The sequence below is a fragment of the Halichoeres trimaculatus genome, unplaced genomic scaffold (genome assembly GCF_033239565.1).
Source record: "Halichoeres trimaculatus isolate MK-OKI-2021-1 unplaced genomic scaffold, fHalTri1.1 fHalTri1_scaffold_2, whole genome shotgun sequence".
In the NCBI taxonomy this organism is placed as follows: Eukaryota; Metazoa; Chordata; class Actinopteri; order Labriformes; family Labridae; genus Halichoeres; species Halichoeres trimaculatus.
The window spans coordinates 26,276,962-26,300,838 of record NW_027437180.1 but is presented as its reverse complement, the minus strand read 5'-3'; the positions used below and the strand labels follow the sequence as shown (position 1 = coordinate 26,300,838).

At 40.1% G+C, this 23,877-nt stretch overlaps 1 protein-coding gene across 3 annotated transcripts in view; it reads right to left on the bottom strand.

The window, feature by feature from the left end:
• The window catches only part of inpp4b (inositol polyphosphate-4-phosphatase type II B), a 158,742-nt gene that overhangs the window by 71,175 nt on the left and 63,690 nt on the right, over window positions 1–23,877 (bottom strand). For all 3 annotated transcript variants that reach the window (XM_074686802.1, XM_074686793.1, XM_074686810.1), the window contains one exon: window positions 22,183–22,262. In XM_074686802.1, the coding sequence (XP_074542903.1) occupies window positions 22,183–22,262 (80 nt within the window). The remainder of the gene's footprint in view (window positions 1–22,182; window positions 22,263–23,877) is intronic.

Genomic DNA, 23,877 nt, shown 5'->3' with positions numbered 1-23,877 from the left:
CAATCTATCATGAACAACAAATTTTCCCATCTTTCAAAGTGGTGCACCACAGTGAATGATTTTACAGAAGAATTTATAATTGTGAAATTTAAGTTGCCAAGTATGCTTTTTTTATTATCTTAGCTGGTGCTGGCCCTAAAACATTAGAACATGGTAAACTTTGTCCAAAATTAGAAATTATGTGAGAACTTGGCTACATTTCAACTTTGTGCAACCCCGTGCTGGTCTCTTTTTTGCAAACTACAGTCCTTAAACATGCACTTTTCCTGACCTCGAATTAACTTTGAAGGTTCTGCGGATGAAAAAGTAGCCCATCTCTCAGGTACCCCAGCCTGTCCTTCTCTCTGTCCCTCTCTCTCTATTTTTCCGTCTGTTTGAGCTGGCATGGAAACAACTCTGCAGACTGTTCTTTGCCTGCATTAGCCCATCTTTTTCAAAACCTAATTGGCCCAGGATCCTTTTTATGACAACACTTAATCAGACATCTTTGTGAAAGTGACAAAAATAATGTGCTTAAAAATGTCCGCTTCGAATTTGGCACGGTTCTGAAAACAATTAATTATCAGGGAAGTGCCTCCATTTAACATTTATTTTCTTTTAAAAGGCTCTCTTGCAATTTGCAAACACATTTTCAAATGCAGGAATATATGGTCTGATGGGAAATGTTCTCACTCTGATGCATGCCCTGCTTCCAAAGGACAAGCCCTTTGTATAAAACACCTTTACACAGTAATAGTATGAAACAACAGCTCAAACAAGAGTTGATGGTTATCTGTAAGAACTAAAAGTGTTCTAACACTATAACAGCTTGGTTTCCTTCCTTGGTATACCCCATCATGATCCCTAAAATAAGATGTGTGAGCTGAGTCATAATTGTTCCTACTTCTTTAATACCTCTCCCTTTCTACAGATGCTGCTGCGTTAGGCCAACTGAGTCTGACTCTACTGTGTGTAAGTGGTTTTGTTCTTGGTTAAAGTGTGCCCTTTATTAAACTTGTTAGTTTTTCTCTAAAACAATGACATATAAATCACTGTCACTGTTCACTTTGTAGTCCAGAGTAATCTGAGAACTCTTACAAGGAGGAAAAGTATTTCCAATAAAAGGAGAAACAGATATCGACCAAAGCAAAACCCTGTGGGGAAAAAGTCTAGACAAACTGGTGATGCCTCAGAGCCAGAAAGAAAATTACTCTTTCTTTTTGAGTAAACATGTCCCATTCAGTGATTTTTGCTGGATTCATGTTGTACAAGCCTGAGCACCATTGTATTTTAGCTATTTTGTACTCAATCACAATATCAGCCACTGGAGTGTTACTTTAATACAGTAAATGCTTTTATTATACCAGTGCCTTGTCATAAGCAGTTACAGTGTTTGGGGCTTGATTGGTGTGAAGTGACCTGTGCAAAAATCTGGGAAAGGTGGGGAATTAAATAGTCTTTTACAATAACCAAGTAGTTCTTACATATGCCCTGACCTGAGTGATAGGCTAATGATGACTATGGACAGACCATGCAAAGGATAAGTTTGAGGAAAGTATAAGTGATCTTTTATCCTGATATCTTCAACCAAGAGGAAGATGGAATAACAGAGTAATGCCAAGCGAAGTTAAACAGCTCTGCATTTTTCAGGATCTGAATCCAACAGCCTGTGAGTCAGAAAAGTTCATCCAAAACTTTGCAGCTGCCCCACTTCTGTTATTGTCGAGTGCTTTTCTCTGTGGGAACTCTCAGAGGAAACACCTGAGTCTGAAAAAATGAAGAAAAACCCCATTGGCTTTCCCTCCCACTGGAGCTTTTTCTCCTACTGTATGAAGCTAAAATACACAGCAGGACGTGGGAAAAGTTGTATGTTGCGTCCTGCTCTGAATTTTGTGGACAGGAGATTTGTTCTAGGAGTCTTTCAGGGCACCTTAAATGTGTGAATCGCCTGTGGAATGGGATTGGACTAATTGCCAGGATCCTACACAGGCAACAAGAGCGCTACAGCCTTGAAGTGCAGCAGTGGAAGTAGATGGAATTCTTGACCTATATAAAGCTGGACGGGCGGGCTAAATATAGCGCTGGCGAGTTTTCACGGAGGACAGATGTTAGGACATAAGGCTGTAATAATGGGTGATGCCAGCTTCACGATTGATAGTGCCAGTCCTGATTTTTATTGGGGATGAATGACATTATCATGTGACTCTGCAGTAATTGCATATCTTGCAACAGGAAGACCGACTCAATCAATAAGACTACACTGCCGGCATTGTTCACAGAGAGCTGGCTGGAACCACCAGGGGACCCCAAACAGAGCACACTCTACAGCTTGTCTGGACCACTTCAAGTATATTTCCAAAGAAAAATCTGCCCTCATTTCCTTCTGATGAAAGAAACTTCAATGAAAAATATACTGTTTATTCATTCTGAATCTAAAATAAATGCAAAAGAGTTTTGCAGATATCTGTTTGGTGCTGAAATCAAGAACATTTTTTGAAGCAGTGCAATGCCCAGGACTTTTTTCCCCCTACGGCTTCAAAATTAAAACCAGCTGATTTTTCCAGAATCCACCAGTAAGATCAACCTCTAACACATCCAAATTCATGCCATGCAAAAAAATCTGTTTGCCTGTTGCAATACATCTGTAATAAGCAGAATAGAAGGAATGTCAGGGTAAGATGCAAACTCACACAAGAGTTTCTAACACATCCTATTTGTTCCAGTTCCATCACATACACTGCTGTATTCCTGCATGGCGAGGGCTGTCTTCACACTGCATTTACTTCTATGTTAGTCCTTAACCAGTGTCAGAAACAGTCCAGGATAAGCCGTTTTCACAGCACAGAAGCAAAGTGGAAAAAAAATTACCAGGGAAAGCAATAAGTACTCACATTTATACAGGCCATGACACAAAACAAACCGCATCAAGACAGTTTTGTGAAACAACTGCACTTGCTCAGCAATTCAGATGAGTGAGGTGATGGAAAATGGATATGGCTTAAAATTGCAATAATTCATTGATTAAAGCTCTTGTCCTACACAAATTAACTATAGTAGCAAAGAGGAAACCCAGAAGTGAATTATGGAACTATTTTTAGTGGGACATAAATGATTTGAAATATTACCTTTCAAGTTGCATTGCTCTTATTTTTACTGCTCATTTGTCACTGCACCCCCAAAAACCAGAACAAAGTCTTAACAGAATTTAACACCTCAGAAAAAGTTGTTCATAGTCGGGATGTGGTTTGGGTGAGAACTGGAGAAAATACTGTTGTCACCTCTATGCTTGTTGTGTTACCACAGGCTCATGGAGACAAGCATGAGATCATAATGCTACATGAGGTCACAGTGTTCGTAGCAGCGTTGGGTAGCTGGCAATATGCAGCACTCAACTCCTTCGAGACTTAAATGGAAGAACTGACATAGACAGCTGTATTAGTTATGTTTCATCAAAAGAAAATAAGGACGTTTCTTTCCTGAAAGTAAAGTTCAAATAGTCCATATAAGCTATGGGCTCTGTTAAGAGTTGCCTGCATTTTCCGCCAAGCTCATGTACGACCAATAGAAGATCAGACTGGATAAGCTGAGTTGATCTTGTTTTGTATAGGATCTATCTGAGTGCTTGGTGTCATGACTACCACCCAAGACAAACATATTTTATCATTGATATTTAAGTTTAAATAGTCTCCAAAAATCTATTTAAGAAAGGATGGAAAAGGTACAGAAATAGGGAGATGGATACGATATAGACAAAAACAACAAAAGCTACTACAGGCTCATCGTAAGAGTGCTGAAACTGATGTTAAAAGTATGTGTTAACAGAAGCATTAGGGTGATCTTAACTGTCATAGCAGTTCGAGTCAACAGTAAATAAATGTAGGAGTCAATAAATGTAAAAATAACATTATAATAGTGTAACTGATAACTCTGGTGGAAGTGATATCTACTGTTGCAGCTGTCAGAGAGTGGCCGGTCCACAGTAGCAGGTCGTCTGTATAAACCACACCCACTATGACTGACACACCAGATCAAGTGGTTGGACAGTTTCAGCCTTGAATAAGCCTTGAATAAATGTGTGGAGTACTATTTGGTAATGTATTGCTAAAACAGACAGATAGTCGAGTGTGCTGTATGAAATGGAAAAAGCTGAGTTCTTCGTGTCAATCATAAGTAGAAAAGTAATTATGTTCTTTAAACCCTTACTTTAGTCCACCAACTCACATTCACACATACACGCTCAATGTCTCTTCTATTTTTCTCAGGACAGCTCTTCACGCTTCTGTAAAGCCACACTTTTAAGATGAAGACTCTTATGTGTGTAAGTAAGATATTTTACCGTTGAGAAATGTAAGTGTGCACATGTTGAAACTTAGTGTGTGTATATTTAATGATGCTGGAGATGAGCAGCATACACTCAGTATGACACCTTTGAACCGCTAAGTGTGGATCAATGACAATTGAATAATCACGGGAGATGAAGTTAGAGTGGGAGAGGGCATGTGGTACAGGGACAAAGAGCACACCACGTGCCCCGTTTATGAACTTTATCACCTCTTATTCAGTAAATTCAATATTACAACACTCAGGATGCATGGGGTTAAGCTATGCTAACACCCTGTGAAGCAAAACACTAAAATAAAAAACACAGAAAATTGTTTGTACTCATTCATCAGTTTCTTAAAACAGTGAGGAGAAAATCACAGTCTGTTTCATGTGTAATGACTCAGAAACAGAGGGAGAGGAGATGCCCCCACAGAGAGCCACTAAAGCGTCATAATTATTTTTCAACAAACTGTAAAAGAGCTGACAAAAACAGCCTTGTGTCATTTCTGTCAACAGATGCTTTTTGTCCTGTAATTGCTCTCAAATAAAGAAGCCAGCCAGCAGTATCTAGAGAACCGCTGATTGTGAAAAAGGCACTTAGTGCATGATGGGAGGTAAGCCGTTGTGATTTTCAGAGCTGCTTGGTTCAGTGATGCTTTTTAAATCTTAGAATTATTCCAATTTGCTTTCCTGGTGAGAGTTTGTAAAGAGGATTGATGCCACTCATACCTGTCAACAAAACATATGGCCAGGAGAGAACAGTCACTGCTAGACTGACTCCATTAAGAGGCAACTGAATTAGCACACCAACATACCTAAGACACAGTAATAAACAAGATCTACTGTTTTATTTCATCTACGGAAAAACATGACATTTGATGAACAGTAGCTGCTGCTCAATGCAAGCTTATTTTCAGGCTATTTCTTGGCTGTGTGCTGTGCCGTCTTGGGGTTGCTGCAACTTCAGGTCTTCAGGCTAAACTAAGCTAAATAAGGATTGGATTACATGCTGCTGGCTTTATTGTTCTGGTTAAGATAAGAGACATTAAGATGTGGTGTGTGATTGTTATGAAACTGAAGCCTGGAAAGCTGCAGCTGTACTTTGTCATCTGTATCAGGGTCCTGAGAGACACAACAGAATGTAGCCATAAGGAATCGCAGCTTTCCTGAGGAATGGCAGGCTTCCTCAGGGGAGGAAGCATAAAAAGACTTTCTCCCAAACAACACTCATGTGCATTTGTGTGTGTGTGCGTGCGCGTACATGTGTGTGTGTGTGCGTGTGTGTGTGTAGGAGAAGGAAACAGAGTGTGTTTGTGTAAGTGAGGCACAAGGTAGCAGATGGAAAGTGAAAGCTACTGTTGCTGGCAGTGGTGATTGCTTCGTGATTGTGGCTCTTGTCTCAGAAAAGGACAATTAAATGTATAAAGGTTGATGATGACTTGCTCCAGGACTTTATGAAATTCCAGAACAGGCAATCAACCAAGTATTTACCAAGAAGCTTTATTGCTCACATTTATTTGAATAATTCCTTACACATTTAAAAAAAAATCTTCTCTTTAATAGAAAAAATAGAGGAAAAATAGTGGAAGAACTCCAGACTAAAGATCCTCAGAACATTGCAGCAAACAATACACATTATGAATTTGTATAAGGTGCTTGGTTTGCAACAAGTGTATTCAAAGTAAATCTACTATAACCACTAACAGGTGGAGGACGTATTGGGCATCTTGTTACAACTGCAGTCAGTCGGGACAGTCACAGGCACTTTTAGACAGCCAGAAAACATTTTGTTGATGAAGTTTGATTTCAGAGGGAGAAATACAGAGCAAGTGTAATGTGATGTGTGAGGTTTATGAATGGTCATGGCTTGATGTCCCTTTATGAGAATGAACACATGTTTTTGTAGACTTATTGGTGCATTTTTGAATCACCTGTTAAGAATAGTTTTCAGGGTAATGATACTGTTATTTTGCTTGAGCTCTTTAATCTCTTAAGGCCCGAGCTTTTGTCTGGTGTGCGATTTTAAGTTCACCTTGCAATTTGGGATAAGTGAGACCTAATAAGTATAATACCTAAACTTGGTCATTGTACAGGAAGTTTGATTATTTTTGTTATATTTTCATAATTAGTTGTTTGTTAGTAGTGTAATTGAACTTAAATATGTTTTTTTGTTTTTTTTTTTAATCTAAAATAGGTGTAATGTTGTGCTTTCACCAAAAGATGATGAGGGCATTTTCCCTAAATGTGGCTTATAGGTCAAAGTTTTAAAAAATGAAGTATCATGGGTCTGACAGGCAGAAATATAATGTCCACATACGTGGGTGCCTGGTCTTAAGAGGTTAAAATACTTGAAGGGACTCCCCAGGTATACAGAACTGTAAGAGGCACATTCTGTTAAAACATTTAATTTTTCTAATTAAATGTTTAAATGTCTGGATATTTTCCTTTGGGCTAGCATTTAGTGTGACTGAAATTCTTTTTCATAAAGCTACATAATGACCCACAAGCATGCTAGGGATACTGATACAGAAAGTGTTTTTGGACTAATGCAGTTTTAGAATAGAGAAATTATTATAAAAATCACAGACTGACTCATGGTAACAGTCAGAATCGAATGCAAGAAATTAAATGTGTTATCTACTCATTCAAATCCAAGTCCCCCCACAGTGGATCTAGGTTCAGAGAGTGAATAATTTGGGGAGAAACATATGTCCTCCCTGGACTTGCACTCACGTAATGAGAAGTCTACTCTGACTCATCCCAGATTCTTATTTGGTGTCTTTGACTTGGACTTGAATTGAGGTGGGGGACACTGGGCTGCAACAGAGACTTTATAATACTGAAAAAGTCACGTGTTACAGCTCCTATTAAAACTTTATCCACATGCATTACATCTTCCAGAACAGAGTCACGGTCACTGGTAAAAACACAATGAGATTGGTTCACAAAACTTCTGCAACCTGACCCAGGCTTCAGATCAGACTATGACATGATAACAAGCAACAGGAAGTTCAGATACTAGGCTCTGCCAGGTAGACAGGTAGTTACAGTTCTGCTTGGGCTTCCTTTCAGAGTGTACCCAAGAAGCAGCGGATTAAGTTCTGCAAAGTTATGTGCCTTCCTGAAAAATATAACTTCAAACTCACAGGAAGTGGTGCAGGATACGATTTTAATGCAAACAGTTGAGTGTATGTTCTCTTCTAATAATAACAGAACTTCTATGCTTCAACCCTGGACAAGAAAAAAAGAGACGTGCAAAGAAAGCAAAACTAAAGTCAGAATATATAATCTTTTCTTTTGGGAAGCTATCATATTCTCTTCTCTCTGTACTTTTGCAAAGGGAAGAAAGTATGCAGAGAGATACTATCGACCTGGCACCTAAGAAGACAGCGTTTCATGTTATGTTTCACTACTGCAGGGTTAATGCAGCAAAACCGATATTTGATCCTGACCTAAGTCTAAATTACAAAGGCAGTTACATGAAAGGATTTGGTCATGCATCTTCCTGACCCTGTGCTGTGTGGTGTTTTTTTCTGGTGCTATATGTTGATGCACATCCTTCATCTGAAAAAACAAAATCATACATCGATCACACACACACACACACACACACACACACACACACACACACACACACACACACAATCAGGATGTACAGCCATCCTGTTATCGGGTAAAAGGCCCGATCCAGCCCCTCAAAGTCGGAAAGCTGGATTGGTTATTGGTGTGAAGGGGTCGACCCATAGACTTGATCACAGATTGGATTCACAGATCAACACAAGCTTCTTACAATGCTACATGTCATGGCTATGCAGCATGCCTGAATAGGACAAAAACAAGTTCTTTAGATGCCAATTGTTCTTGTTTGTTCACATACTCCATGCCCCTATGGACTGGTGAATCTAGAGACCTGTTAGCACTTGTGAAATTAAACACAAAATAAATGACAGTGACAGCGCTTCAAACGATAAGATTGCTAACGTATTTTATTTCAAGTTTTAAAATGTTTGAAGCTCTTAAAACTCATCTTTATCTTAAAAGTAACATCTTCTCTTACTCTTGAAGACATTCAGCTATAAAGACTTTTGTTAAATAGGATCAGTACAGTTTGGTACATGTTGGATTGGTAAAGTCCGATCCTGTTTGGGTTTCCACAGCCAACCGTGCTCCCTAGGGGGTGTGTCAGCTGGATGCCGATAGCTGCGTCAGTTACATAGTAGCATGGAGCCATTGCAGCACAACACAGTTTACCCCGCTAATAAATCCAACAAAGAAGAAAAACGTGACATAGTAAACAAAGATCAACAGTAGAAGACATCCAGAAATTTGCCTTCTTTGTGATTGGTATGTGGCTTTTTGTTACAAAGCTTTGTTTCAGAGAAGGCTGCATGAGCAAGAACAAATGCAGCCGCTGTTGCACTGTAAGTGACGATTCTTTCGACCAATGAACAGACTGCAGTGTTGTAGCTCCACCTTCTTGGTGGAGTCTGGCATCCCAAGAAGTACCAAAAACTGTGATGATTTGCCTTGGTTATTTGGGGATCTGTCACGGGATTAGTCAGTGGAAACGCCACAAAATGCGTGCAGTACCTGAGACGAACTGAACTGATATATTTGGTTGAAATAGGGTTTAGGTCACTACCTTTGACAATTCAGTTAACATGAAGCTCTTTCTTCACATTTTAGGAGAGCAAAGAATTGGGAGTCTGGAAGAAGGCCAGACAATAGAGGATAGAGCTCTGAAGACAGTGAAAGTTAAAAATAAAAAAGGACAAAGACAAAGATAAAAGTGCTTGGAAAAATATCACAGAGGATGCTGTTTTGAGCTCTGCTTTCCAATGTCAAAAACACACCTGCACAAACACTTCTTGCAATAAATGGTTCAACAAAAAATGTTAAAGCTCAAATCCTGAAACTTCCTCTTGAAATTGCTCATTATAAAAACCTAAATACACATATATATGTGTTTAAAAAATTTGTAATACATCTGAGTTTTAATCAGTTTGCTTTATTAGATTTCTACTCAGTGCAGTGGGGACGTGTTTTGACAGATATGAACTGGCATATCTCTCCTCTCCATCAGCTTTGTTGCACTGAAATAACACTTTTAACTTTCATACCTCCACAGCCCCCGCTGTCAAGTGACACTAGTTGATAACATTGCTGCTTGTAAAACTTCAAGTGCACTTCAGGAGGATTCGTAACAAACACCTGTGCGACTGTGTAGAGACTTATGATGGAGACTTGTCCTTCTTCGCAAGCAGTGAAATTAAGAAGCAGAACTAGTAAAATATTGAACAATATCTCAATACAGATAAAAAAAGATGTGGTGAGGAGGCTGAGTTGCAGAGCTTTTTATCAAAAATGCACATTTTATAACTGCATTAAAATTAATATTGATCTTACGCACAAGCTGCAAACATCAGGCCTTTGAAAGACACTGTTCATACTGTTTCATGTTTGCAACTATAATATTCAACTTTTAATATCATGAGTTGGATGGAATATCAAATAACCCTCCGATGAGAGATGACATAAGAATGAAAAGATCTGCACATCTGAACTTCATAGAGATGAGATGAATCAAAAGATGAATGTAACATGTTAACACCAGAAGAAGGGAGTGTATGTTAAAAAATAGTATTATGGTTTGGATCTTCTTCTTTCATTATTGTTAAAATGCTTTGCAAGATTCATTTAAATATTTAAAGCCATCATATGATTATAAATACAGAGACATTCCCTTGGGTCCATAATATGAGACAGGCACCTGAACAGGATATTATACATGACCTCAGCTTCTACAGCGCACATATTGTAGTTGGAGCAAGAGGACAGATTGCACTGCTCTCTGTTACACTGCCCCAGCAGGGTGCCTGAATGATGGACCAACACCATTAAATCTGGGAGCATAAATAGAGCATGGCACACAACACCAAACAGAAGATTACTTTACACACCTACTCTCACTGCCTCTTCCTCCCTCTGTTTCAGCCTCATTATCATCCTCTCATCACTTAGTGCGCTATACCCCTAGCATGCCTCACCACCACCACGTCAAGCCGGATTTATTAAATCTCCCTCTCCTATCTCTGTCTCTGAACACATTGGACTTTCCCATCTCTTTGACCTGGGTTGTGATGCAAAGACATTAGCCATAGGAGGACCCTAATGACAGCAACTTGTAGATCTCAAAGTAGAACAGCACTTGGTTAGTATGAATGTTAGGTTAAGACCTAAATACTTAAAGTTGAGTTTAGCCCTTGTCCCTGGTTTATCAGAAATGTAATTACTCAACTTAACAAACTTGTCAATGAAATATTTTCTTTTTTGTGCATTTCATAGTTCCTCCAGTGAGTTATTTTGATGCCATGGTGCAGCACTGGCCGAGTTTGTTATTTTCATATTCTGCCCATGAGCTGTAAAGCCTGGGGGAGCTCTCAGATCATGCGGCAGAACTGTGCAGCAAAGGAGCAGTTTTAGTGATGAAGGAGTAAAACTGAGGAGGCCATATGTGCATTTATCCCTGCACAACTGAGTGCCCCCTTCCCTCCCCTTCCCCTTCTTTTACATTAAAATGCTGGATGTATGTTTGTGTGGGTTTATATGTAACCTTAGACAGTGAAGTGTAAGTTAAGACAGGCATGTTACGTGTGTGTACATTTTCATCCATGTATGGTGTTATGAATGTGAATCCTGAATCCTTTCCACCTGCATCAAATTAAACTCCTCCCCCCCCCCCCCACACACACACACACACACTAACACAAACACACATTTGTTTCAGGCAGTGTCCCTCAATGTGCCAACACTAGATAAAACATTTCCCAGCAGCCATATTCTCAAATGAGGTGGCCTTAAATGTCCCTAAGTCTCTGCAGGTTGATTCAGTACATGTGTTCCTCTGATCCCAGTTACAGTAATAAAACTAGGACACCATAAATAAGAACATTTACAAGTTTAATAAACAGCTTCCTGGATGTATTTAACAATATTATTGGGTTTATACTGAGCAGCAAATGACTAAGCAGTTAAATACGGCAACCTGGAGTCTGTGGAAATGTGTATGGTTGTCACAAAGGAGGGATTTAGAGTCACTACTTTGAGATTTTTTATGAGCTAGGCTGTTTTGTATTTGGAACACCTGCAGAAAAAAAACACACTGTTGTTTTTATACAAATAATTTCTGCCAATTTTCCTTTTTTGCTGCATAAATATTGGAGTAATTCATTAAAGGTCCCATATTATGCTCCTTTTCTGCAGTTTAATATGGATCATTAAGGTCTTCATGAAATGGTAGTAACATGTTTTGGTCCAAAAAGCTGATAAATCAAGCACAGCAGCATTGTTTCCAGGCTCTCATAGCTCCTCTGTTCAGAACAGTCTGATTTAGTGGGCGTGACCTTCATATGTAAATGAGCCACCGCTGATACCGCCCTGCTCTTATATATATATCTTATATATATCGAAAGGCCTTTCTATGTATATCTATGGGTGCCACAAGCTCCGAGTGCACAATGTTTAGAAAACAGCAAAGCTTGTTTACCGTAACATTACAGGCTAAAACAACAGGCTAACCGCAGCTATAGTTAGCATCCTGAAGCTAACACAGAGACAGGGGGGATGCTGAGGAAAAGCTCTTACATCTGCTCCACAGCACACAGCATTTAAAATACTCACATTTCCAGGGTCCAAGGTTTGTTGGCGGATGGTTGGTAATGCGCCTGGATTCAGGACCAGTCTAGTCGCTAGCCCTCTGTTCTACTGTCCAAAGTTGGAAAAGCAGTCGGCCGTAGCACACACATGCACAGTTTTACTGAGTGTAGCTGGCACATTTCCTTGATAAATGAACTCTAGCCACTTTGTCTTGCCTTCTTCCGAGATGGGAGGCTTGTGCATGGAACTATGTGGCTGTTTACAGCCAAAAACAGAGCAGTAATGGCTCTTCAACTTTGGCATTCTCCTCCCCGCTGCAGGAGAGATTTTTCTCCAGTAGCAGGAAGGGCAGTGGGAGGGGAGGGGGTTTGGGGGGTATCTGCTCCAGTGGATCAATCGGGTCAGACTTGCTCCTGATTGGTCAAAAAGGGAATCACTGACGTCAGCAAATCCCCAAAATCCAAACAGCTCATTTTAGGTAGGGATTTTACATTCACAAGCACTGCTGAGTACAGGTTTTGTCATTAAATATCACATTTTGTGGGCTGGGAGGAAAGACAAAGACCCACAAATTTCACTAAAAGACTTAATAAAGTGATTTTTGCACAATATGGGACCTTTAAGACTTCTTGTTAAACATAAAGAAAATGTTTACCATTAGCTCAGTTAAGTTAATACCAAGGATTCATCCTAAATAATCACATGGATGTGTCACACACCTGAATTTGATCAGTCAAAACCCTATAATGCAGAGGATTGGCAGGCTAAAAAACAAGGAAGGCATTTTGATATTAGACTGTATTTTGCAATCCAAGGCAATGGCAGCAGAGCAGATGTATGCACCATAGTTTGTGTAATACACGGACGACCTCAACTCCAGTGTCTTGAAATCATCAAGCACTTGACTAAACACACAGAAATGCTTCATATTGACCCTAACCTTGAGCGAAAAAAGTGCTAACAATGTTAACAATGTCAGAACAAGCTCTTTGTCCCTGCTTGGGAGACCTTGAGGAGTGGAGTGTCTTCATAGTGTGAAAAGATTAGTGTTCCTACAAAATGATAAATATAAGTATACACATACCCTTACACACAGTCGCACACATGAACGTTTTTCTCAGTAAAACGGATCACAAAGTTGATCTGTAGGCTTTTAGTCAGGCTTGGACATCATCGGTCACAGGGGATGCTGGGTAAGGAAGAGACGTCTGTCTGTGGATGAGTGTGAGAATTGGAACAGGGTGATAGTGAGGATGGCAAAATGGTTTCATCGTGATAGCAGGCTCAACAGTTACTGGTGGGACAGTGGGGAGAGGCTTTTTCCAAAGGGAGAGGATAAATTTGCCGTGAATCCAGGGAGCAGAGGCACTGGTCTGAGATAATGTAGCCCTGTCATGGTAAATCTCTGATGCACACACATGTGCAGACAGTGACACATGCACGCAGGCAGGCGATCACAGGCACACAACTTTATATCTAAATCACATCTCAAACTGCGCTGCAGAACTGGGTCAATGTGTGCCTCTAATACTGAGTGTGCAAAGTTTTTGAGATAACAAGGAGCACAAAACGGAACTACATTGTGCGAGATGGAGAGGGCAAGAGCAGGAACAAAAGGTTTCAACAAGGCAGAAAATGCACAAATGAAACTGCGGGAGTGCTTCTAATTTGGTGAACATTTGCTTATACATATATTCTTTATGTGTACCTATATATGCTTTGGTACAGGTTGTATTCACACTTCTACAATACCTATTGTCCAATTTAGACAACACGATTTTATTCCCTGCTAGGATGAAGGAGGCTCACCTCCCTTTCTGGAGATAATAATCTTCCCTCCCATGTGTATACATAGCATGCATTATTGAGAGACCTCTGCAGCGCTGACATCCTTCCAGCTCCTGTGGCACACTGGTTATGCTGCCTGTCCCAGGTCCCTATTCAAACTATGCTAGATTTAGAATGTGCATGCTTGCAAAACAAGCCAAACTCTAAACTAAAAAGAGAAACAGGTACATCCCTTCTGAAGGTTAAAAAATGTCTACAGAGTTTGCAGACAAGCCGGATAAAACTTGCAAATGTGCAGAAATGGAATTTCAAACTTTGCTCTGAATACAATGAAAAAATAAAATTTCATGACAACTGCTTTTAATAGTTTAAATAATTTACCATCACAGTACTATGTATCACATGTGTGCTTGTTTGCAGCCAGTAGACAGTTATGTGAGTGGTAAGTTATTGCACTGTAAGCTAACACCTCTGACTTAGCATGGCCATGTGATGCATCACCCAGCCAAGTTATGGAGGCATTTCTAAGGTACAGTAGCTCTTTCATTCAGTGTGAGTAATGGCCATGAGGGAATCAGCCAAGGAGTCTAAGTCCATATAACACACAACCAGAGAAAGATTTACTACAAGCTGTGAGCATGCAGGTAACAGGGCAAAGGAAGTGTAGAGGTCACTGTTCACACTCCTGTGTTGTGACAGCACATTTACTGTGAAGGAGGCCCAACAGTGAGTGTAGATATATTAGAGAGTGTCTTTCATTATCAAAGAAAGGCAGAGGTTAAAGAAGTACTTGAAATAAAGGTAGTGTACACTTCCTAATTCACAACCTCTCACCTCTTCTGAGGCATTTCAGCGCCTATAAGCTCCTTGTCTTGGTTTAACAAATAGTGTCTCAGTTGATTCTCTATCCAGTAATATTTTCAGAAATAGCAATTTCTTAAAAACAGCCTCACTATTCACAACCAGCCCAGCTTCAAATTAGAGAATAAACCGACTTCAAACCAGCAGTCAAGCATTTATAATTTATGTCGGATACTTCCCTCCAAAAACAGAGCAAATGCGAAAGCATGGACATTTATCAGCCCGTCTTATATAAATCCTGCAGTTACATTCTGAAGTGTCCTTGGGCAAGACATTGAACTCCAATACAGCTCAGTAGCATAAGTACAAGTATGAGTGAATTTTAATCATCAGTTAATACTGATAGCCTAATACCATAAAAGAATCTACAAGGGTGAATATCAGTGGTCAAAGGACAAGAAAAGCAAAATCCCACAAAATTCCATTTACCAACATGACCTCATATTCTAATCCTTGTTGCTGAATTAAGCATGTTAAAAACATGAAAATGATTATTGAAAAGCGTGATTATAACCCAGTTGCTAGGCGCTGCCATGTTGGCTATGGCTGCCTTTTGCAGCAGCTCTCTCTTCTTTGTCCATTTCTTGTAATTTTTTCGTCTCTTTTTCGTAATCTTTGTATTTGGAGTGGATCATTACTTTGTATGGACACCAAACTTGTTGTGGCTTCAGTGATATTTTTACTACTTTTTCTCCTGAGTTTACATGTAGGAACATGTAACCATGGCTGCATTGTTTACATGTGAACTCAGCAGTTAGCAGCGTGTAGCATGCCAATGCTAACTGGTTTAAGGCCTAATGTCTTCCCACAAGGTGAGGAGAAAGAGGTGAGGACGACGTGCTGGTTCTCAGGTGTGAGTCAAGAAGTGACGACATGGACCTGTCTTTCCATCCATCGTTAATGGGAACGTAAGATCTATCTCCAATAAGATGGACAAGCTAGCTGTACTAACCCAGCAACAGAGGGAATACCAGAGGGCAGAGAAGCATCATGCTATTCACAGACATGGCTAATGGAGCTAACATCAGACACCAACGCCATGTTGGAAGAGCTTCACCTGCTGTGAGCAGACAGGATACAGGAGACAGAGATGGAGCATGACTGAAGAAGCTCAGTCCTGGACCCTGTGGAGGTGGAGGCTGGCTGAACTGGAGAATGATGGACAAGCTGTCATCATCTATTTTCTTATGGATCTTTTTGCACTTTCTATACACATTCTTACTTTTGTTTTCTTGATTGCTGCTGTGACTTCAATTTAGTTGTACTTGTTACAATTACAATAAAGTTCTATTCTATTCTATTCTATTCTATTCTATTCTATTCTATTCTATTCTATTCTATTCTATCCTATTCTATTCTATTCTACATGACCACAAAATACTAAATCCTACTGTATATACAGTAGAATGCAGAAAATGCACAAGCTCATGCAAAAAGCCACTCAATCAAGTTACCACCAAGTTGCAACAAGCACATCACTGCAAAATCATGGTTGTATCCGGAATTGGTGAGGCATAACCTGAGGCAGGAGAACACGAGGGACAAACAAATCTGATGCAAGTATTTCTTCAAAGCACAATGTACACAAGTGGAGGGATGCAGACAAGCATCATGGCATACAGATTAGATATTCCTGAAATGAGGGAAGTATCTTTAACACCAGATCCAGGATGACAGTGCAATTTTTATACTGCTTTCACTTATTTTTTCTTTCCCCTTTCTTTAAAGACACATTCAAAGCAGTGCAGCCTTAAAATCAGACATTCAACATGTAGTTTCTGTCAGGTAAACTGGGACTGACTTTGTGAGCACTGAAAACAAATCATCAATAATTCTCTTTAAATCAGATTCCTGCTCTTACACTAACAGAAGTCCAGACTTCAAAGAGAGGTTATTCCGTTACTAAGTTTTTGTCCATGATTTTTATATCTGCATGAGTGTCTGAGCTCATCGGTCTGTTTGTATTCAGGAGCTGCTGTGTTTCCTTTTTGCAGGAAAGGGTTGATTTTCTCATCATCATTTCAATGGCTTCTAATGCATTCCAGAGAGACAGATCTACACAGAGGGTCGACTTCATGCACCCACCACACCCAAATCATCTGTCATGACACTGTCAGGAACCTTCAAAAAAGTGACCCAAATCAAACCCTTTGTGCTGAACAGAAAACAAAAACAATCCGTGACAAACATTCCAACTGAGCACACATGAAAGCCAGCTCGAGGCCTGAGACAAGAGCTGAAATGCAGCGAATATTCACGTGAATAAGGTATGAGCTCTGAGGTGGACAGCTCTGTAGCAGGCTGAACTTTACTGAAGGCCAAAGTCAAAGCAAAAGTCACATACCCTCGCAGGCTCTGGTCAAACACCAATTTCCTCTCCACATATGCTCAGCACCAATGTAAATCCAGAGCTTATAAGGAGAAGTTGGCCAAAGTCATATTGGTTTTGAGATTCACTGAAGGGAATCAATCCCTGCCTCGCCGAGATAAAGTAGTCCCACGTTCCCTCTGCTGAGCAAAGTCGACTCAAATTAACTGACTTTCTGCAACAACTAACCCAGAGGAGATTAAACATTGTATTAAAATAAAGCATCTATTTCCTTGACGCACAAAATGAAGTGCTCTCCTGTCCATATCTGAGCTGCTGCATCCTCACCACTTGGCCAGCAGAACTAATTTGAACCATGAATCATATAAGCTCATCCACAGGTCAAACAGCCCCCAATGAATCATACATGGCCATGAAAAGCTGCTCATCTTTGAAATGTTTTCTCACCGGATGAACCAACAAGCGAACGGCATATCGAATGGAGACAGTTTCCTCTGTGTGTCTGCATGTGTTAAGCATGCATGGCTGGCTGTGCGGTGTAACACTCTCAAGCCCTAACACCGCACAAGCCATGGCTCTTTAGTCCAGTGTAACACTGTGTGTGTCTGTTTTAAGACTGGAAATATGTTGCCTTTTGTTGTATGGAGAGATTATTTGTTTATCAACAACGGCGGATGCACGCGCAACTTGGGTGCAGATGCACTGCAGAGTATTATGGTTTGTCAACAGTTATGGAGGAGTTAACCACCAAAAAACACATTTTTTAAATTAATGTCATCACTTTGACAGATGGCAAAATGCTCCCAGGTTTGTGAAATAGCAGTGAGTGGACAGAAGAGATCAGCAAGTGAAGAGATATTAGGTGGACAGACGTTTTTAGCAGAGAAACCTTGCGTGAACCCAGAGAGGAAACACAACTCTCACTCAATGCTCATGACTGCATTATCCGTGGACACTTATAAGACTGTGACATAACAGGATGTAAACATTGTTTCATAATATTCCCTAATTTAACTTTGGTCATAAATCAGTTTCTGTTAATCTTACTTTATGGGTTCACTCATTATTTACTGTCCATATTGAGTCCATGTTTGGTCAGAACCTCAGCCCCAAACAAACTTTTTCATTAAATAAGCAAAGTCAAATCTGTATTTTGAGTATAAGCAGTTATTATTGCTTGTTTGCAGTCAAACCTGGTTAACCGAGGTTTGATAAAGAATATACATTTAATTACACACACGCAGACGTTGCTGGTAATCATGCACGCTGGTAAAGAGTGACCCTGTTAATTGGTCACTCTCGGCAGTTAGGCTGCCGTCGGCTGAAAGTCACCAGTTAGCATGGTCGCTATAAACGCTGAAACACTGGTTGCGCTGTAACGGTCGAAACGTGACAGAGGTTGCCTCTATTGCGTAGTATTGTTTATGACAGCTGTCCACAGAAAAAGCGTACATTTTGATGCTTTTAACAGGTTGAATTTAGTGTTTAAAAAACGCTTACTTGCTAAAAAAGCAGCTAAGTGCTGCTTCTCCGGTCGAGATGCGTAAGCATCTTTATGATGACGTAGACTGATAATCTCTCTATAGGATGGTGTGATTTCATCCTCTTGACTCTGCCAGAGGTGAAAAATTCATAGTTGTACAAAACTCGCTTATTGTGAAACAGAGTAATTAACCTTATACCTTCATACCTTCTCATATTCATCAAGGAGAGGTGGCTTTTACACTACGCTCTCGGCAGTGTCTGCTGTTTCCAAACTGCAGTGGGCAGTTTATTGCAAATGCATGTCTACCACAGAACTAAACTAGAGTATAGGTTTGCATTTGCTTACACTGTTCAAAACACCAACTCCCCTTCTCTGCCCAGTGTGGCCTCAATTGTTCATCACACAGTTATCACGGTGGTCTCTGTGTGCTGAATCCTGGAGATGCCAGCAATTTTGTGTTTCGGACACCAGGAGCCCCTGTCTGCCATTTTATCTGGGTGTCTCAGCAAAGAAGTTAGAAATTTTCAGATGTGTGCGCTGCAGAAATTTTCGCTTGAAGAAGACTGTGAGAGGGGGTGAGGCTGCTAAGCTGATGCCATTTGTCTGCACAGATCTGTGAGGACCTCGTGGACGAGTCAAGCATAGATTAAACTTTACAGTTTTTGAGCCTAAGATCTTTTCTTACTGTCTATGACAAAGATCAGAATTGAGAAGGTAAAAAGATGTTTAACACAAGCACCAACATCTGGTCTGAATATATAAAGCAACGGGGAAGTGCTAGAAAAGTACTGGAAACCCTGGACACATCAAGCCATGACAAGCCATTTATCCTGTAGAAATAAACAGGTTAACAGCCTAGCAGAAAAAAAAATGACTTTGGTCTCAATAGATAATTTCTCGACTGGCACTTGGGGGGTAGAAGATATTAGGATGACAAGTTTGCCCAATCAGAGGCACAGCTCAGCAGTCTGACTGGAGGTACGCCCTGTAGCTGTTAGTGTGAAAACTCAAAGCCCACTCTATTTCCAATATGGCTCCCCCAAAAGTTTAGCCGTAAATCTCCCATGAGAAATTACATTTAAGTTTAGTTTAGCTTAAATTTTCTGCTCTTCTTACATAGTTTTGACCAGATTAACTCAAAATGTCTAAATCATGAAGAAATGGATGGATTACAAAAATCAGAGACAACACTCACAAATTTCCTCAAACACATATACGTCTTTTGGGGTATTTTTGCCTTTATTGGGCTAGACAGCTGATGATATGTGGGGAACAGAGAGTGGGGGCAGATTGTTAGACCAACGACCTCCCACTGATTTTAATGATTTAGCCAATAGCTAGTTTTCCTAATTCTTAATGTGGGTTGTTTTTTTTTTTAATGAGCTGCATGATTTGATGCAGTGACATTTTTTGCTGGTATTCCCTACACTTAAAAATGTCACCACTCCAAGGACTGAGAAATAAACCATTTCTAAGAAGATGAAAGCAAAAGAGGAAATGTCTGCAGAATTTAAGATATATACAAAAATCATTTAATTTTTCTAAGAAGTTAATTTTTCTGTCTCTTTGATTTATCTTAAGAAACTATGAAGCATACATGCTCCTATCAGCATTTTAGAATTGAATAGGTGGACTGGGCTACTGTAGTAGTGATAAAGATAGCATAGGAAAAGCAGCTTCTGACTGTTGAATCCACTGCTGATATATACCCCCCCCCCCCCCCCCCCCCCCAGTTTTCAGAGATCCTGTGGCAGCATTATGAGTATCATGTAGGACTTCATGTTATCCTCAGGATTAAAAACACACACCACCAAACATCAAACTGAACCAGAAGCACATCTCTGCAGTGTGACTACGAAGGAGTAAAATGACAAGTCTGTGCTTTTCGATGCCTGCATGAAAGTATCCATGCACACACACACAGAAATACGCAAACACACAGTGGGGGGCTGTAATCTCTATTCTCACTGCAGCCCGTATAGTGAATCGTGCAAGACACAATTATACGCAGTGACCTGGGATCACCTACAGGAAATGAAAAGCATAACAAAAGAGAAAAAGAAGAAAGAGGGGGCTGCCAAAGGGGAATATTTTAAGCATGAAGGAGGAAGAAAATCCAGCTCGACAATACAAACATGAGAGGTGGAGACAATTTATCTCAACAGTTTACAGGTGGAGGGGAAACATCCTGGCTTTTGGATCACACACAGTAAGACGTTGTGCATATTTAATTTAGCTCTGACTGCCACAGACACAGACAGGAGGTGAGGAAGTGTGTCAGAACAATGTTCCCGAAAAACATCCACAAATGCTTGCAAACGATGACATGCAAAGTAGTTAACAGTCATCAAACTATGAAGAAGATGGCTGACTGAATCATGATCATGAAACAATGTCTCATTACCGCTGTAACAATTATAACAAACACATTTTTCTGCAGGAAAGTCAGTGACTTAGCCTTGGACTAAACTGCCATTTTTCTTTCTTTCTTTCTTTTTTTATATTTTTTTTTGGCCACAATGCTGCTACATATTCTGTTACTTCTGTAATCTTAAAATGTCAACATAGTAGATGATAAAATCTATGTAAAAATGAAGTGTTGCCGAGTAGTGCTCTATTGAGAAACACTTAATGAATCAGCTTAAAATGCAGCAGATGCAGCAGTTGAAGAGCTGAAACACTAGAGATCAGCAGGAACTGGGTTTTAAAGGGGTGTCAAGTTACATTTTGACAAAGACGCTGGTCTTTCTCCTTATAAGAGACTGCAACTCTGTCAAACATTAATAAAATTACAATAGAGGCAAAAGCAGATAAATGTGACTGTTTCAAAGCGTGCATCTAACTAATGCATGAAGTGAAACCTGGGTCCTTTTAAAAGTTAGTCATGACAACAGAGAACTGTCTTCCTCTGACGCAAACTGACAAAACACAGCAGAAAAAAACACTATTTTATGCCTGTCAAACCATGGTAGCCATATTTATAGACCTGCATCGTACTTCTTTGAAATCATGTCAGGCACTTCATAACATGGACACACCATTAATCATACTCAGGAGCACAGCTTATCTGTAGAGTTGTGTTGACACTTCGTCCTTCATAACAAACATTGTTCTTTATAGAAAAATTACTCATTACATCCTCGTGGTTTTCTCTTTAAACATAGAACTGAGTCATACATCAACACTCTGAAAGTAAAGCCCAAGTGTTCATGTTGTTACCTTCTTTGCATCTCTGTTGGTAACAGCTTGTTGGAGCTTAATTTAGGCCAAATCCATGCTATTGACCTTTATGCAGCAAGCTTGCAAGCATTACAATATGTATCCCCAGAGTTGTTTTCTTTGACTTCATATTTATCCTAAGACTAATACAGGCTGTCCTTAAATAACATTTCCTACTATCTAATTTAGTCGAGACACAGCAGTCCTTCTCATTTAATCTATTTAACTAGAGAAGACAGTTATTCCCACCCCATTTACCATAAAACCAACAAAAAAAGATCAGAGTGTTATATATTCCCACAAGCTAACACAACATCTCTAGAACAAACAACGCTGGCAGCTACCGCAACATTCCTAAAGCTGCTGTTGCAGCATCTGTGAGCTGGTTCCCTTTCCTCAACTCATCTCAGTTTGATGTTTAAGTTGTTCTGTCAGTTCTTGTGTTGAGAGGCAAAATCCTTGTACTTTCAAGTCCTAATTTTACTTAGCCCGCAGGAGCATAGAGAGCAGTGAACTGAGTGTGACAGAAACATGCTCTTACCTGAGACTCAAGGTCAGACGTTCATCTTTTGCCCTCAGCAGATCGCCAACTGAAAATGTGGAGCTACCCAGGAAGCTGCTCTGTAAAAAACAAAGACAAAAAATACAGGTAGTTAACAAGGGGCCAAGAGGGCAAAAACAGAGTAGAGGTCAACCTGTTTTTTTCCATTTATAATCCATAGGGATGTAAGGAACAGGTGAGTGTCAGTGTATTTGCCAGAAATGGCTTTGTGCTGTGTGATCTGAGAAAGCAAAAATGTGCTATGGTGTTGGCAAGAGGCAAAGAGGCGTACAATCTACACTTCTTTACTCTTTCACCTTTTGTCTCCACTTTCTCACCACCTCGACAACACGTGTTTGCTGCAGAGGTGATGTGAGCAAGGAGGGGTGTCAGCAGACAAACACTGGGAGAACTGGGTCACAGAGAGTGAGGTAGGGGACGAGGCCTTCACTGTGGAAGAGTGATGACCCACATTGGTAGAAAACACACACACACACATACACACACACACACACACACACACACACACGCACACGCACACGCACACACACACACACACACACACACACACACACACACACACACACACACACACACACACACACACACACACATAAAAAGTCCTGAACCTGCATCATCAACGTGCTAGCTTGTGCTGCAGAAGGGGAGGGCTATGAACGTGCCAAGGACACAGGCTAATGTGAATAAAACTGAAGCACAAGTTGGTAATTAAAAACAGGTACAAATGTAATTCTCATCATCCTGGGAAAAGTTATCTTACCCCAAGCATCCACAGCCTCTTCAAACTCCTCTCTGAGATACAGAGACGTTACAATATCATTTTCCCTCCTTTTGTCTGTCAGATTAAGGTGTTTCTTTTTGGTTTTCAGGCTTCATCAACAGTGCCTGAGATGAGTTTCAAAAAGGACAGCAAGGAACAGGACAAAGGAGGTCTTGCCTAAATATGTTACTTTAGAAAGCTGTCAAGGTAGTAAATTATCTCTGAATGAGAAATGCTATTTGCTAAAATTGATTTAAACAGGTTTCAAAAACTACAAGCAAACACGAGGAGGCTTAGTGCATTTGCTTATTATTGCAGGCTATCCATAAAGTCAGCCAACACAAACTGGCACACATCCAATGTGCCGGATCAGTATCAGCCCTAAAACTGACCTTTTGAAGCAGACTGGGTACAAGTCATGGCAAACGCTGCAGCTAACAGTTATTTACAATTTGTGAAGTAATGAATCTGGAGACCACCTCGTATGTTTATGCAGGAAAAATTTAGTCCCTGGCTTTCGTTATAACGTTCCTCGACTGTTCAGAGTCCCCTGCATCTTTGCATACTGTCAGTGTATTTTTTTCTTTCTTTCTTTTTGTATTAGCCTATCAGTTTAAGCCGACAGATAACCTATAAAGGCAACAATCTAATAGACAGCAGACGGTGAGGGTTACAATAAAAGTTTAGTGACTCTTGTGTTGGTGTTTGTTTTCCTCCTCTTACCTCATGTACTTTGTTTTTCTTGCAAAGAACAAAGCAGGGGCCACATTTATCAACAGGACTGTCAATCAACCATCTTTTTAATGTCATAATAACTAATTAAAACTAGAATTCTCAGAAATGTGAAATCTTACAAATAATCAAGCTTGTAAAGCATGTTATATAGGAGGAAGCATGCTTAAAGACCAAGTTAG